This window comes from Onychomys torridus, chromosome X (genome assembly GCF_903995425.1).
Source record: "Onychomys torridus chromosome X, mOncTor1.1, whole genome shotgun sequence".
NCBI classification, from domain to species: Eukaryota; Metazoa; Chordata; class Mammalia; order Rodentia; family Cricetidae; genus Onychomys; species Onychomys torridus.
In genome coordinates this window covers 37,545,465-37,562,171 of record NC_050466.1, presented here as the reverse complement: position 1 = coordinate 37,562,171, position 16,707 = coordinate 37,545,465, and the positions used below count along the sequence as shown (strand labels likewise).

Sequence of the window (16,707 nt, the reverse complement as noted above, 5' to 3'; positions counted from 1 at the left end):
TTGTGTTGTAACAGTATGAGGTAACAAGAAAAAAATAGTCCTGTATACAAAGTTAAGCATAATTTGCGTTTCTTTTCAAATGGTTGCTAATTACCATGTGTACTTTTTTGATTTTTTAAGACAGGGTTTCTCTATGTATTCCTAGTTATCCTGGAACTCTCTCTGTAGACAAGGCTGGCTTTAAAGTCAGAAATTTGTCTGCTTCTGCCTCTGGAGTGCTGGCATTAAAGGTGTGTGCCACCATGTCCAGCCCTGTGTACTTTTAAGTCATTTTCTGTCATGGAATTTCACAAGGTCCATTTTCAATACCTCTCTATCTCTTTTTGTAGTGCTGTAGATTACAGCACTGCAGCCATTTCATCCTGCTGCAGACAGAAATGAAAATATAAAAGGAGACAAAAAAGTTTCCTGGGAACCAAGATTGGAGGAGAACAGTAAATGCAAAGTATACTTCGTCTGTAGCACTAATTTGGGGGAGAATTTATATTCTTCTATATTTATTAGTAAAACGCACATAGGCTGATCTTATTTCTAGAAATTGATCCCAGATGAAAAAGAACTCTGAAAATGAAAGAATGTATTTTGCCCTGGTTTTCTGGTCATTTGTTATCAGAAGAAACCCTACAATAGAGCTTCATTCATATGCACATTCTTGTTGGATATGCGAGCAAGAGCATAATTAACAGGACTGGTAGACCTTTTCATCATTTTACAAAAATAAAACCAGTAGTATTTAATTGAAATGTTTAGTTATTTGGACACACAAAGACAAGAGGATAATTTTGTGTGCCAGTGTCTTTGTTACAAAGATCTCTCTTTAGCCTTACTTCAGCTTAAGCACTGTTTTGTCTTTATTAAATTGTTTTTGTTTTTTAAGATTTTTAAAACTTTATGTGTATAAGTGTTTCTCCTGTGTTAATGGATGTACACCACATGTGTGCCTGGTGCTCACAAAGGCCAGAAGAGTATGTTGGATCTCCTGGAACTGGACTTGTGAATAATTGTAAGCCACCATGTGCATGTTAGAAACTGAATGTAGGTCATCTGTAAAAACAGATAGAGCTTTTAACTGCAGAGCCATTCCCCTAACTACACTATTTTGTCTTATTTTGTCTTTTTTTTAACGCTCTTTTGTCTTCTTCCTTCTCCCTCTTCCCTTCCAAGTCTTGCAAATTGGATTAATCAGGCTGGGGAAATGGCTTATTTGGTAAAAGAAAAAAAAAAAGAAAAAGAAAAACAAAAAAAAACAAACCAAAAAAAAAAACAAAAAACAAAAAACCCTGCTATATAAATATCAGGGGCTCATGTAAAGCCAGGAGGCACAGTGTACACTTACTAACCCTGGGTTGTCAGAGATAAGAAGATCTCTGGAGCTTAGTGGTCAGGCAGTCTGATGAGCTATAGGTCCAGGAAGAGAACCTGTTTCAAAATAGTTACATAGAGAACAATCATGTAAGATATCAGCTTCTACCTTTCACAGTAATCACGTGCACATGCAACCATAGGCACATGTGCACACACCCACATGAACATGCACACACAATACACACACATACACACACACACACACACACACACACACACACACACACACACATACACACACACTGACACACGCCCTAGTCTCCTTTCCTCATTTTATTACTTACTGTTTCTGCCCTAGTGCTGACCTGTCATATCTTTCCTCTGAAAGAGGCTTCTATTTATTAGGCAGATACAGTGCCAGAATTAACACGTTTTTGAGTTTGTACAAGGCAGCTTCAAAGGTTTCATCATATGATATTTCACTTTACACATATTTTTTCCTCACATATGTATAGGTCATCTGCTATAATCTGGGCCTTATACCAAAAACTGTCCTTAATTATCTCTTAGTCCAATGAGGGTTTTTTTTTTTACATTAAAAATACTCCCTTCATCATGAATTAATACATTTGCTTGGCTACATAGCACAATGTATTGATTCCCTTTTCCTCAACTTCTTCTTACCATGCTTTGAACTCAGTAATAATGAAGTTTATTTGTCTCAAATATACCTTTGGAGAGAACATCAAAGCTTGTGGATATAATAATTAGTACTGGAAATTGAGATCACTGATGGAAGAGAAGCCAATCTAGGGAATATAGGTAGTTATCCTGTCACCCCACGGGTATAATTTATATTTTAAAATTCCATTTACTTATCTTATAAAAGAGCTGAAACTCTGATTTTAATCTATTCATGATTTTCAATAGGCTGGAGAATAATTGACATACACAAATCAGACCTGCTTAAATAACCTGCACATTTTAAATCCAGAAAATTAATTATCATTAGAAGATGGCTCAAGAGTAGATGAATGACCCTTGCTAGTGACAGTAATTGCTAAACTAATTGGAGGATTAGGCCGCTGAAAATGAGCTGCAAAGTAGAGGGGGAAAAGAGGTCATTGGGGCATTGAAGAGAAAGGAAAATATGTTCAAAATATGATTATGGAACTTGCTGAAAAAAATCATGTTTCAGGGATGTTAATGATGTTGTTTCCACATAAATCTATAAACTTTTTTATTTTCTGTGTTCTGTACTTTCTGCTTTGAAAATGCCATAGGTGTAGTATAAGCAAAATCTATTGAGAAATGATACCTTTTACCAAGATGTATGTCCTTGATATAACACATATGTGTGAAAGGTGATGGCAGTTCTTGCTACCCAGATTTAACATTACCAGTTTTGTAGGAATCACTTCAGCAGACAATTTTGCTCTCCTTAGATCCAAAAGAATCTATGCAGCCTACCTAAAAATATGTTGTGGGGGCTAAATGTGTACAAAGGACATTTACAGTCTATGTGGTAGTCCTCAAAGCTTCCTATCATACCTAGATACAAACTCAAATGTAACACTGTCACCTTTCAGTGACACGATAGCTTAAACTACAAGAGCATGGGGGATAGGGTGGGTGAATGAGAGCCCTGTTATTATGCCCTCTGTTTGCCAAATTACTTATTTTAATTATGAAGGTATTTAATCTTAGTGTGTCAGTTTTAATGCTGGAGATGTGCTTATAGAGCCTGGCTGAAAAATACACACAGAAGTAATAAGCTCTGTTTGACGTCATGGTTCCTGGTGGCACAACTATAAGCCATAACCCTATTGGCCTCAGTTTAGAGCAGCTGCTCTTCTAACCCAAGTCTCCTTTAACCAGGCTCCAACTCCAGCAGGCCAAAGATACAGTACAGTCTCCACACTTTGCCATTGTGACTGAAGCAACACAGGCCAGAGCTACTTCTTTAGACTCTAAAAAGAGAATAGCCACTTACACTAGTCTCAAATTTTGTATTCTGGGGCAATGTTTCTGGCACACCATTGGATCTTGGGGTTATTTGTATATGAATTCAAGATTAGCCACTGTGCCTTACAATGTCTATATTGAGACCTTATCTGACCTGATAGGAGCACCTGACCCTTAGCATCTTTGGCTGTAAGAATTCCTTAATATATTTTATTGATGTATTAGGGTTTTTAAATGATTTATTCACATTTGCTGGTTTAATATCCAAATAATTATTTACTTCTTAGTAATTTTAATAAAGTGGATTTAGAAAAAAGAACTGTTAGATATTAATCTTGGATATGAGTGTTCTCTAAATGTCAATCCCTCGTTCCTTGACCAAAATATGATAATAATATAGGTAACATAGGTATGATGCTTAATATTCACCATAAAGAAACAAATCTTGAACTTGTAAGGGAATCAAATAGAAATCATGAACAGAGAAGGTATTAGAGACTGATTATTTCATGAACTAAATATTACTTATATGACAAAATGTATATGAACATGAGAGGTAAACACCATTTAAGAGAAACCAATGCATTAAAAGTTATGAGGTCCAAAGTACCTTTTATTTTACTCATTAAGTAATTTCAGAGGAACCATGCAAAGGATATAGGACGTATATTAATTCATACACCCATTCTGATAGCAGATATGTTTCTACTGCCTTTTAAATACAGAACATAGCTATTGCTGCCTTCAATCAGTGCCTCTTTTGTGTCAAGTCCACTTTGGTACCTTCATTCAGGGCACCAGTGAGGAGGCATCCACAATCAAAGTAAATTTGTTTCTTGATGTCCTTCCCACTAGGTCTCCTCAAAATAGGACTCTCTTGGTTGGGTTGGGCCAAATATAATTTCTATTATTTATATTGTTTATATGTACTGAAGAGATGCAACTGCATTCTTGGCTTCTTTATTAGACTCTTTTACATAGAATGGGATGTTAAATGCTTCCACATTTTAATAGAATCAAGTCTCTTCTGCCTACTCATTCTAACACAGGATAAAAATGACAGTGTCACACACAGAGAACAGAACACTCTTTTGGTTGCTTCAACATATTTTTTTTTCTTCTTTTTTTTTGGCCTCATTTTCTTCTCTGCTGAGTTTTTGAGTCCAAATTTAGTAGGGATGACTAAGAAATTACCAGGATGTGACAGAGCATTCAGTTCATTGAGTCCTTCCTTGCCATTTTCCAATAGTTGTAACAATTGCCAAGACTTCCTCTTAGTGTTGTAGGTGCCACATTATTCTTAACAGCTGTTAAATCACTTATCCAAGATCTGTCCATGCAATGACAGCCTCCTTATAAATATAACTGATTTTATTCTGTGATATAAAGGAAATTCCCTGTAGACGTTTTGGAAGCCGATATTCTGTTAAGTCATGTAATTTTCAGTATTTAGTTTTGATAACCAATCAACTAGTCTACCATGAGCTTTGGGGATGCAGCCAGATAGATTTGGAAATACAACAATTTCATAGCTACCATGCATGGATATAAGTCACAGGCCATTCCAGTGACTTAGGTAGAGCCTCTTGGTGTTGATATAGATATTATCAGTTTTGATTGGGAGAAATCCTGTATAATTCAAAGAGGAATTGTATTTAAAATAGTCCTTAAGGGATGAAAAGAAAATGAGGAGACAGAGAAAGAGAAGGATGTGTTACTAAACAAGTGAATGACATTTGGAAAGACATGTGTGGTTCAGTGGTAGAGGACCAAAGAGTGAAGGTGATTGAATAGTGGAGGACTTCAAAGGAAACGCCCAGTCATTAGTTGCTTATACACAAGGTGAAATCATCCAGAGTTCATGAGGAAGGGAACTAATGGGAGAAATCCACACAGCCTGCTTAAAAGGCAAAGGAATTTATTAGGGGAGAAAAACTCACTGTACAGAACAGAATTATTGCAGGTTCTGGAATGCTGGGGCATAGTCTCAGGTGGTTCCAGCCATCTCAGTCAGTCCTGCATCCAAGCCCATGAGGGAGATAAGAGAGCTGTATATGTGCATCTCAGGTCTTAAGGATAGCCAAGAGGTCATGCCCCAGGGGCATGTATTTTAAGGTCATAGGCAGGTAGAACAGTTACCTACTAAGTCTCTAGAGCTGGGCTTTGGGGTCATAGAACAGATATCCACTACATCTCCCCCTTTTGTCTAAATAAGAAAGTTCTAACCTAACATAAAACTATATATAATAGGAACAATTATCAAGTATTGTCCAGAAGAGGGGAAAAGTAATAACCTAAATAAAAACAGAAATACAACCAGCAAGAACAACATCAAACAAGAGACATATATTAAAATCCAGAGATGTCCACAACATAGGTAAATGGTATGTTAAAGAGATTATTCCAAAAGCTATCCTATCCTGAAGAATCTGAATCTAGTACTTAGCATGTTCTAGCTAAGATACAAGAAAATTGTAACTGTAACTGTTAGGCTTCAACCCCATCAAAGACCTGAGAAAGAATATAATAATATCTGAGAAAATGGGAAATGCACGCAAGCAACATTCAGAAATATTTCAAGATTAGACAGAGACAGCTGGTAGCCTGACAATCACCTCAAGTTTCTCAGCACTGTTGGGGCATCCAATTTGACTATAGGCCTAGAATATCTGACAGACCATTTTCAGAAGCAAGAATTTTGAAAGACCATCTTACCCTGTCTAGGCAAGGTTCGGTACTTACTTTTCTTTGTGTCCTGCTCATCTGGAAAGGACAGCATTCATATTGTCAGCAGTTAAGGCAAGCACAGTTCTTTGCCCAGAAGTCATTTTGTGCCAAGAAGAAGACAAACATTCAAATAGAATATCTTAGAAGCCGAACATTCTCTCGAGAGTAGATCAGTGCTGCCAGGAGCAACCATGTCTAATGTCAACAGAATTCTAACTTAACAAAACATTTAAATGCCATATTCTCTAGGTCTATGAAGTGTTTGAATATTACTTATCCATCTGACATATGTTTCTGTAAATCTGGAGAACCTAACTAACATTAACATAACTATAGAAATGACAAGCATGGGTGACTATAAATCTGTAAGTCTTATCTACCTAAATAACCTAAGGACTAAGGCTTTATATAAACAAGGTAAACAGTCTATAAGCGAATGGACAGTAAAAGGACAATGATCTCAAAATTGTGACAATACACAAAATATCTTAAACAGAGGAATAAATGTATAGTACAAAATGCAATATGACAACAATCTTTAATATTTATCAATATACAAGTATATTAAACAGAGGTAGAACAATACTAAGATAAATACAATTTTATATTTATATCAATATATAAAATATTTCAAACAGAAGTATGAACATATAAACAATATGATGATTATAGTTTTGAATTTGTATAAATATACAAATTATCTTAAATAGGAATATGAAAGTAGTTTCCATTTGTATCAATATATAAGAATCCATATTAGTACAAATTAACTAGGTTGATAGTTTGCTAAATTAGTTTACTAGTAGATAGAAAAATCTACTTTAATATCCTATACCTATCTAAGGGTAACCGGGAGGCCATGCCCCAGGGGCATATATTTCAAGGTCATAGGCAGGTAGAGCAGGTACATCTCTCGGGCTGTGCTTCATTGTCATAGAACAGATATCCACTACAGGGAACCTTACTTTAGAAAGCAAATACATTAGGAGAAAAGGAAGACCAATTATGAGATCCTTACACCAGTCTGCTGAAGAGGTCCTAAAGTCTTTATACTTGCTGTAAGTATGGAAGGTGAAGGCTATGGCATCAAGAAATAGCATGTGGATGAATGTAAACATCCCCTGGGTTTAAGTGTGAGAACCTGCAACTAGGTAAATTTCAGATATTAAAAGAAGAATGGAAGGGAGAAGTGGAGGATAGAATAAGTGCTGACCTGTGCTTCAGCTATTATTCCTTATTTCTGTGTTGAATTCTTTCTCATCCTTCAAGACTTATATATAATGACCTCTTATGTCTATGAACATATCCTTAGTGCCCCTGTCAGAATTAAGACTGACTTCCCCCTCCCTTCTCAGACAATATATCTTTTTCTGGACTTTCTTTCTGTACTTATGGCAGAACATACACATCTCATGCTCTAGTTATTTGCCTAACTTGATCAACTGCATCATTCAACAGATTTCTTTACAAATGATTTTTTAGTTTTTATTAAAGGAAAATATACTTTCCAAGGATGAATACTTTATCCAAGTAATGATTTAATTCACAAAGACCTCCAGAAATTTTCCTCATCGCTAGAGAAAATGTAGAGATGTTTCATCAAATGGCTTTGTAGACATACTTTGGCTTTCTCTGTGTTGAGAAATCCCACAAAGAGAAATTTTCAGAACCCATAAATAGAACTCTTTTAAGTTTCTGCCATGTGACAGTTGCCCCAGAAGTATATTTCTGCTTTAGTAGGTTGAATTTGCGTGAATCCTGAGAGATCTATGGTGTGCACTTAGACTGAATGAAATAACCCCTAAAGATGCTCTGACCAAGTGCATTCTCAGAGCAAATACAGACATTAAGCATATTACTGAATGAGGCAGGGTTTAATAAAAAAGAAAATTGCTTGCATGCTTTCCTTTCTGAGAAATGCTGACAAATGTGTTCCCCTTCACTAAAGTAACTTTTAGAACATTTCAGATGTTGTTGCTTAGCTAGTGTGTTTGCTGAGAATGATACTAAATATGAAAATGAAATAAAAAAGAAACACAGAGACACTATTTAGAAAAGATCACTGGCCTAGAAAACAGGCACAACAAAACAGGATTTTTAAACATTGGGCAAAATTATCAACTGTTGTTCCTGATAACTTCTCAGCAAATTAGGGGAAAAAAAATCTGATAACATCATTTCTTTGGAGAACTACTTTAGAAATCTAGGCAACCAGCACTGTAGTACTGCTTTAAGACTCAGGCAACTAATAACCATAATATATGATAACCTGAGAATCTATTAAAAGATAACCTGAGAATTTATTTAAAGTAATCACATGGCTGGTGAGATAGCTCAGCAGGCAGACACTTTGCACACAAAGCCTAAATTTCAGTCCCTGAAACATAAGTAAAAGTGAAAGGAGAGAATATATTTGTTTTCTGACATCCACATCTGAGCCATACTCAACACACACACACACACACACACACACACACACACACACACACACGATAATAGTATAAAAAATAAATGCAAAACTAAATGTTAATTTTCTTTTATTTATTGTTGAGTTGAACAAAGCTATTATAGCAGCTTTATGCTCCTCTTTCAATCCCTTTCCTCTTGATTTAGTCCAGCGTACACTTATGTGGCTTGTCCAAATCTTTTCATTGTTTACTGCAAAGGGCCAATCACTGATCAACAGCATTTTTACTTTGGGTGTTCTCTTAAAATATCACATAAATTGCTATATATAGTCTTTTGGTTTCCAGTAATAATAACTTGTTCTTTTCAAATAGAATACCCTTCATACAAGCTTTAACAAAGTATTATCTAAACTCCTGAATGGTATATTCTTTTATTCTACTTGAAATTCACACCCTTAAAATATTGACTTTTTTTGTTTATTTACTTTTGTTGCAGGAACATTTCACACCTGAGTGCAAATTCAAAGAATCAGTGTTTGAAAATTATTATGTGACATACTCATCAATGATCTACCGTCAGCAGCAATCAGGCCGAGGGTGGTATCTGGGCCTGAACAAAGAAGGAGAGATCATGAAAGGCAACCACGTGAAGAAGAACAAGCCCGCAGCACATTTTCTGCCCAAACCACTGAAAGGTAAATTTGATACCCTATAGACTATGGATTCTGCTATGAAAACCACTAACTTCAATAAGCTTGTTTGTGCTTTGGGGTGTGAAACAATTCTTCCATATTAGGACATCTTCCCATAAATTTTCAAGCATTTCATAGCACTAAAAACCATCAAAAACCAAAATGTAAAAACCATGCCAACATTCAAACACTGACAGTAGCATCTACTCTCATCTTAGTTTATCCATGGTAACACCTTTTTTAGAGGGAAGTACCTAAGCTGCAAACTCAGGACAGCTAAGGACCCTAAATTATGCCAAAATGGCTTGTAGAAATTAAACATGGAGTTTAGAATGTGTACATATTTAACCTTTATAGGAAAACCCCTTGGTCAATATAGCATTAAGAATTTTCATTTTCAGTTTTTTTTAGATTAATTGGGAAATAAAGGAGAGAGAACTATTATCTTAGGGTTTCTATTGCTGTAATGAAGCACTATAGTCTAAGACAACTTGGGGAAGAAGGGTTTATTTAATCTTAGACTTCCACATCACAGTCCATTATCAGTGGAAGTCAGTACAGGAACTCAAACAGGGCAGAATCTGGAGGCAGGAGCTGATGCAGAGGGCATGGAGAGGTGCTGCTTACTGGCTTACTCCTCATGGCTTGCCCAGCCTGCTTTCTTATAGAACCAAGGACCACCAGCTCAGCCTTATTTCTTATAGCACCCAGAACCACTTGCCAAGGGTGGCACTGCCCACAGTGGTCTGGATCCTCCTATATCAATCATCAATCAAGGAAATGCCCCACAGGTTTACCTGTCCAGTTTAATGGGGGCATTTTCTTAGCTGAGGTCTTTTCTTTCTAAATGATTCTACCTTGTGTCAAATTGACATAAAACTAGCCAGCACAATTAACTCCTTATCAACTTGATACACAAATACATCACAACTCAACTAGAACCTTTCCTTTCTTATTTGTCCCCATGATGGCATCTTAATATTAGTATCACAGTATAAAACATTCCAAATTTTTAAAAGTTCCATGGTCTTTAAATTTTCAAACATTTTAAAAGTTCAGTCTCTTCAAAACATCCAATATCTCTTTCAAGTTCAAAGTTACTCTGAAATATCTAAAGTCTCTGAAATCCCCAATTCCCTCTAAAATAGCTAAAGTCTTTTAACTGTGAGCTTTTGTAAAATCAAAAACAAATTATACACTTTCTTATTATAAGAAGGAATAACCATACGATAGTCACAATCAAATCAATGCAAAACAAATATTAAACAATGTGAAAAGTTCAGTGTTAGATGTTCGGGACACATTTATGATGTATTCCAAAGTGCCCTGGGAGCAGCACTTCTTGAAGCCTTGCTATTCACAGCACACACAACCTGTTTTCTAGGCTCAATCTGGCTCTGCTCCACAGCTGGTGCTCTCCTTGATAGTTATCCCATGTTACTAGCGTCTTCAAAATGTTAGGATCTCTATTCCACCTTGGCTGCACCTTCACCAATAGCCTCTTTTGGGCTCTTCTCTTTAGGGACTCTTACCCTGCACATGGTGTCAATCCTCAGTGTTTCTCAATGACCCCTTCAATCCTGGGGCTTCTACATCAATTGAAACTGCACATTCACCAATGGCCTCTCCGGGCCTCTCACAATTCAAAACCTTAGCTTCTCTCTATGAACCCTTCATACCTTCAAAACTAGTAACACCTGTTAAATACACATCATCAATTTTGGCTGCCAGCACAAGGTACAGCCTTGGCCACCTTTGTATCATAGCTCTGTGTGCTGACCCTAAGGAAATACTTCTCAGAAGATTTTGCCTCAGCAATGCTGGTATCTTCTTAATTACATCTGATTCTTTAGCCCCAGTTGACAGATATCAATTGTCCCAACAAAGCAAAAGCATTACTTTGGTGGTCTTAATTCAAACTGTCAAATGGCGCATAGAGTCTTTAGGGAACACTCAAAACTTCCCTCTGAAGCTTCACAAGACAGGACTCCATCATCTGCAATGATCTCAGGTCTATATTCTTTATTCCCACAACAACTCACTAAGTTCTGAACAACCAATGGCTTTTCCAGCCCAACATTCACAGTCCTCCCCAAAATATGCTCAAGTCTGTCACAGCAATACCTAATGATCTGGTACCAACTTCTGTTTTAGTAAGGATTACTATTGCTGAGATAAAACACCATTACCAAAAGCAACTTGGGGAGTAAAGGGTTTATTTCACTTCCACTTCCACATCACAGCCCATCATTTAAGGAGGTCAAGGCCGGGCAGTGGTGGCACATGCCTTTAATCCCAGCACTCGGGAGGCAGAGCCAGGAGGATCTCTGTGAGTTCAAGGCCAGCCTGGTCTACAAGGCAAGATCCAGGACAGGCAACAAAACACCACAGAGAAAACCTGTCTCAAAAAACCAAAGGGAAATAAAAAGGAGGTCAAGGCAGGAACCTAGATGCAAGAATTAAAGCTAGGGTCATAGAGAAATGTTGTTTAGCAGTTTGTTTAGCCTGCTTTCTGATATCACCCACCACCACCAGCTCAATAGTGGCACCAGCCACACACCTCCCACATCAATTAAGAAAATGCTACTATAGGAAGCCTACAGTCCAGTCTCCTGGAGGCATTTTCTTAATGAAGGTTTCCTCTTCCCAAATAACTCTAGCTTGTGTCAGGTTGACACAAAACTAGTCAGAATAGATATAAACAGAAACTGGGAAATAGAAATATTAGCAGGGAGACATAGAGAAGAAACCAACAATAGAAGTAAAATAGAAGAGATTGCCCACCTGAGATTACAGTAGAGGCTTCAAAGTACTACCCATCCCCTTACCCACCACACATACACACGTGTTGAATTAAGTGCCACATCGTGTTGTACAACTCATTTTCTGGGCCAAAATATCTGAGTTCAAGTTGCAGGTTCATTTTGTAGTAACTGGATGGTTGGGTTGGGTTTATTTGTTTGTTTGCTTGCTTGTTTGTAGTTTGTTTGAAACAGAGTCTCACCTGTGTAGCTGGTGCTTTCTTGTACCAGTTGGCCTCAAATTCATGATCTTCTTTCTTGCCACCGTGCCCCACTGTTAACTGAATGATCTTGTAATGTTACTTACCTATATGTGCCTCATGATCATCAGTAAAATATAAGTAAGAGAATTTGAGCTACTTAATGATACCAGAGCAGCCTAGGCTACAGTGAGACCCTGTCTCTAACAAAAATGAGATTTTTTATATTACAGTCTTTTTACAAGGACAAAAATGCAGTGATGCATATGGTGAACTTAATATCTAACACACTGTATTTCACACATATATGCTAGGACTATGATTTATAGCCCAATAATAATAACTGTTACCATTTATTGTTCTAAGAATCATACTAATGCTTTTAATCTTAGAGAGTTTCATTTAAAGTATGAAAGAAATCAATGTTTTAAAATGTGTAAATTTTTAACATTAAGCTTTCACAGTGTGTTATAGATTTATATTTAAACTTCTAAGAGCTTTATTAAATGTGTTTCCATTATTACTTGCATATAAAACTGTGTGATAAAAGTGCTAGAAGTTAGGTATTAAAATACATTATGAATTACTATATGAGGACTATAATTCATTTAATCTAGTATCATCCATGCTGCTAAGTACTTGTGTGTTTGTCTTAAGGCATAGAAACTTAGACACTGAAACAAAATTTTTCTTTGTCTTTTTTGACTTTGTTTCTTTTCAGTTATCAAAATTAAGTCTTTTGAAAAATAAAAACTATTTATTGTGTATAAAATATATATATATATATCACTGTAGAGTGGCTAAATTGAGATGATGGGCTTAGAAGATTTCCTGGACTTAGAAGTCTTAAACAAGAACACCTAGGTTCTATTGTAGAAATTTGGAACAGTGCAATGCATTAGTGTGCCCCTTTAAAGGCCTTTTCCACCATCTCTGTGCTTTTCAGTGGCCATGTATAAGGAGCCGTCTCTGCACGATCTCACGGAGTTCTCCCGATCTGGAAGTGGGACCCCTACCAAGAGCAGAAGCGTCTCCGGTGTGCTGAATGGAGGCAAATCCATGAGCCACAATGAATCAACGTAGCCAGTGAGGGCAAAACGAGGGCTCTATAACAGAACCTTACCTCCAGGTGCTGTTGAATTCTTCTAGCAGTCCTTCATCCAAAAGTTCAAACTTATCAGTGAGGTTTACCAAACATACAGGCAGCGTTCCCTGTTCTATCTGCCATTACACCTTGTTAACATCCATACAAAAGCCCCATAATTTAGATTGAGCTTGTGCAAAAAAATGCCAAGCATTATCAATGAACTAAATCTGGAAGAAGGACTGCCAAATTTTCTCATGATCTCACCTATACTTTGGGGATAACACAGCAAAAAATATTTCACAGCACTAACGCTGGTCAATTTGCATCCCAACTAAGAAAATTTAAAAGACCACAATCATTCTTTTAAAAACAACAACAAAATAAAATTAACTGCTTAAATGTTTTGTAGGGGCAAATGAATTCTGTGAACTGTGTTGTTTTCTTGGCTTCATGTTTTCTATCTATGCTTGATTCAAATGTACTCTTTAATATAGTGAAACTGTATGATTTCTGAAATTCAATGGTTCTATTGACTCACTTAATCCAAATCAACCAAATACAGGGTTAAATCTGAATTGGCATCTCAGGCTCAAGTTGACAGTATTCTTAGGGTATTTTCTCTCTCTCCCTCCCCCTCCCCACCTCTCTTCCTCCTCCCTCTCCTTTTTTTTTCTCTTTATCTCCCTTTCTTTTGTGCTGTTGGTTAGAACTGTAGCATACTGGTCAAGTTCTTGTGCTGTACTTTGTGCGTAGAAATTGAGTTGTACTGTCAACCCCAGTCAGTAAAGATAAGTTGAGACAAGATTATCCTCAAGTGTAGAGTTCTCTCAATTCCATTCGTGTATCATATTAATCTCTTGTTGTGGAACTGTGGAACAGTGCTATTGTCTTTTGTGTTGTTCACGTAAGAACTGTCTCATCTGTACATGTACATGTCCTCCCGTCATTGTATTTGGCACGTGAACATTGTATTGTGTACAAGGAAATGTTAAGACTGGTTCCCCCTAAACAACATATATTATACTTGCTACTGGAAAAGTGTTTAAGACTTAGCTAGGTTTCCATTTAGATCTTCATATCTGTTGCATGGAAGAAAGTTGGAATCTTGGCATAGAGTTGCATGATATGTAAGATTTTGTGCATTAATAATTGTTAAAATCTGTGTTCCAAAAATGGACATAGCATGTACAGGCAGTTTTCTGCCCTGTGCACAAAACGTTAAAAAAAGTCGTTTAATATTTGTTGTTGTATACCCAAATACGCACCGAATAAACTCTTTATATTCATTCAAAGAAAAAAATAAACATCAATGTGTATTTGTTATCCATTATGTGCCATCAAGTATATTAGAAACTGGACTTAAACACTGAATGTCATAGATAAGTCCTCTAAGTTCAGAGAAACTACAGTATAGACATCTGTGTTTGTATGAACACTCTTTAAAATGTGCTTCTTAATCTTAAACTTTCATATTGATACTGACGAATCCTCATTGTTTTTGGCTGTTTATTCAGGAACAGGATAAGTCTATTGGTCATAAACGTATGAGCACTTTGTGAAAGTGCCCAGAAAGAAAGTGTACTCTCAGAGAGTTCTCCTTGAACTACCTTGTTTTTCATTTTGTTTTGTTTTGTTCACGCAAGGTCTCTATGTAGCCACAGCTGGCCTGGAATCTACTATAGTAGACCAGGCTGGCCTTGAACTCACTGCAGTCTATTTGTGTCTGCTCAAAGTTGTTTTGAACAGTTCCCATTCATTAAAACAAGAAAGCAAAGAATTCAGAATTGTCTATAAGTAGTTGTGGTGCTTGTCCATGCTTTACTGCACATATATTTACACATTCTTCATGAAATTAAAAACATAAAAGGCTCTATGATGAAACAAAAGAATGAAACACTGTTAGTGCTGCAACTTTCACACACAGTCAAGAGCACCTGGGATGTTCAGAAATCCTGGATTGCTGAAGCTCACCTCCAGTGATTCTAGTTTACAGTGGGGCCAAGACTTTCAATTTCTGGCGGGTTCTTGTGTTTTCCTGAAGATGCAGTCTTCCCCTCCTTTAATTAAAAGTGTGTGTGAGTCCATTGCATGCTGCAGAGGCCCCAGGATAAGTAAGGAGCTCTGCTTAACTTTAAAAAATAGGATAAGCCTGACTACAGAGCCTTATTTTCACAGAGCACCTATTAGGGCCACAGTAGGGGGTGGTCCTCAAGCTTTTTGTCAGTCCTTGACTCCCACTGTAGTGGTTATACATTTCCATGGTTTTAAACTGGCTCTGATAAGTCTCCCGCATTGGGTACTGGCCATAGTTCGAAAAAACAATGTTCTATGGCATAGCACCTGACCTCACATTACCATAGGGAATACATATCTAACCCTTACACTGTGTAGAGCTTAGAATCAAATGTGGAAATGAGTATTTTCTTCACACTAATTGCAATTCTTTGAAAAGAAAACAAGTTCTCCTTCCAACTGGGAGTTTTGTTGGTAGCTCAAGAGGGCTCAGGTACATGTTTCCAAGCATCCATTTCCCAAGTGAATGTGTGGAGAGGGTGAATATCTAATAAGATCATCTTCCCATCTGTAGAGGCTGATTATAATCATTTTGTGCATGAGTGGTGGTAGACTCGGAACAGATAATCACTTCGAAGAAATTTCATCCTAAAGTGCCTTCAAAGCCTGTAAGCTGAAGTGCACTATTCCTGGGTTAAACTGAAAGGTGTTCTTTCTCACTGGGATGTTTCAGAAATATCTAGCTTTCTACCAACAGTCTCATAAAGGAAATCTATAAATTGTCTATCATATTTTCTAAATTCTTTTAACCTCTATTCAAAGCCAGCTCCACATTTTAGGTATTGATTATGGCAGAATCTCACTAGCTAGTTCCATAACCTAGACTGGGTTATTGTAGTGCCATAAAATATGGTGATTTCTAGTTACAAAAGGAATGGGTGAGTTATAGCTAGAATAGCACACTATAACCCCAAATTCATAATCATATTTACAAATATAACTTGTCATGACTCCATCCACAAAATATTGTACCATGATATGCCCTGATGCATTAGCTATCCTGGAATGAAAAATACCTAGATAGCCTGAAATGAAATTACCTGGTTACTATGCAAGATTTCTCTTTTGCCTGAGGTATGCTTTCCCCTCTTAGTTATTAAGAATCCTATTGGCAGTAGTGCACTCAAAAGTTGCCTGCATATTGGATGGCAGAGAAAGATTACATAGTACTCCTGGGACCAAATGAACCATCTGCCCCTAGCCACCTGAATAGCTAGGACTAATAGCATATGCCATAATGTCTGTTTTCTACAAGGCCATTATTTTGTGGTAGTGATGATTAGGCCCAAGGCCTGTTGAATTCTAGGTAAATTACTACTGAGCTGTATTCACAGTCCTCTATATAGACATTCAGTTGGTTTTTATTGTTGTTTTTATTTGTTTGGTTGATTTGAGGGTTTTTTATTGAGAGTTTCATACAGTGTATTTTTGTATGATATTTTGTTTATG

At 36.8% G+C, this 16,707-nt stretch overlaps 1 protein-coding gene across 2 annotated transcripts in view; it reads left to right on the top strand.

Moving 5' to 3' along the window:
- Nucleotides 1-13,605, top strand: part of Fgf13 (fibroblast growth factor 13) — a 206,746-nt gene extending 193,141 nt beyond the window's left edge. For both annotated transcript variants that reach the window (XM_036175325.1, XM_036175324.1), the window contains exons 4-5: nt 8,902-9,100; nt 13,045-13,605. In XM_036175325.1, the coding sequence (XP_036031218.1) occupies nt 8,902-9,100; nt 13,045-13,181 (336 nt within the window). In that variant the 3' untranslated portion in view covers nt 13,182-13,605. The remainder of the gene's footprint in view (nt 1-8,901; nt 9,101-13,044) is intronic.
- Nucleotides 13,606-16,707: the final 3,102 nt, after the last annotated feature.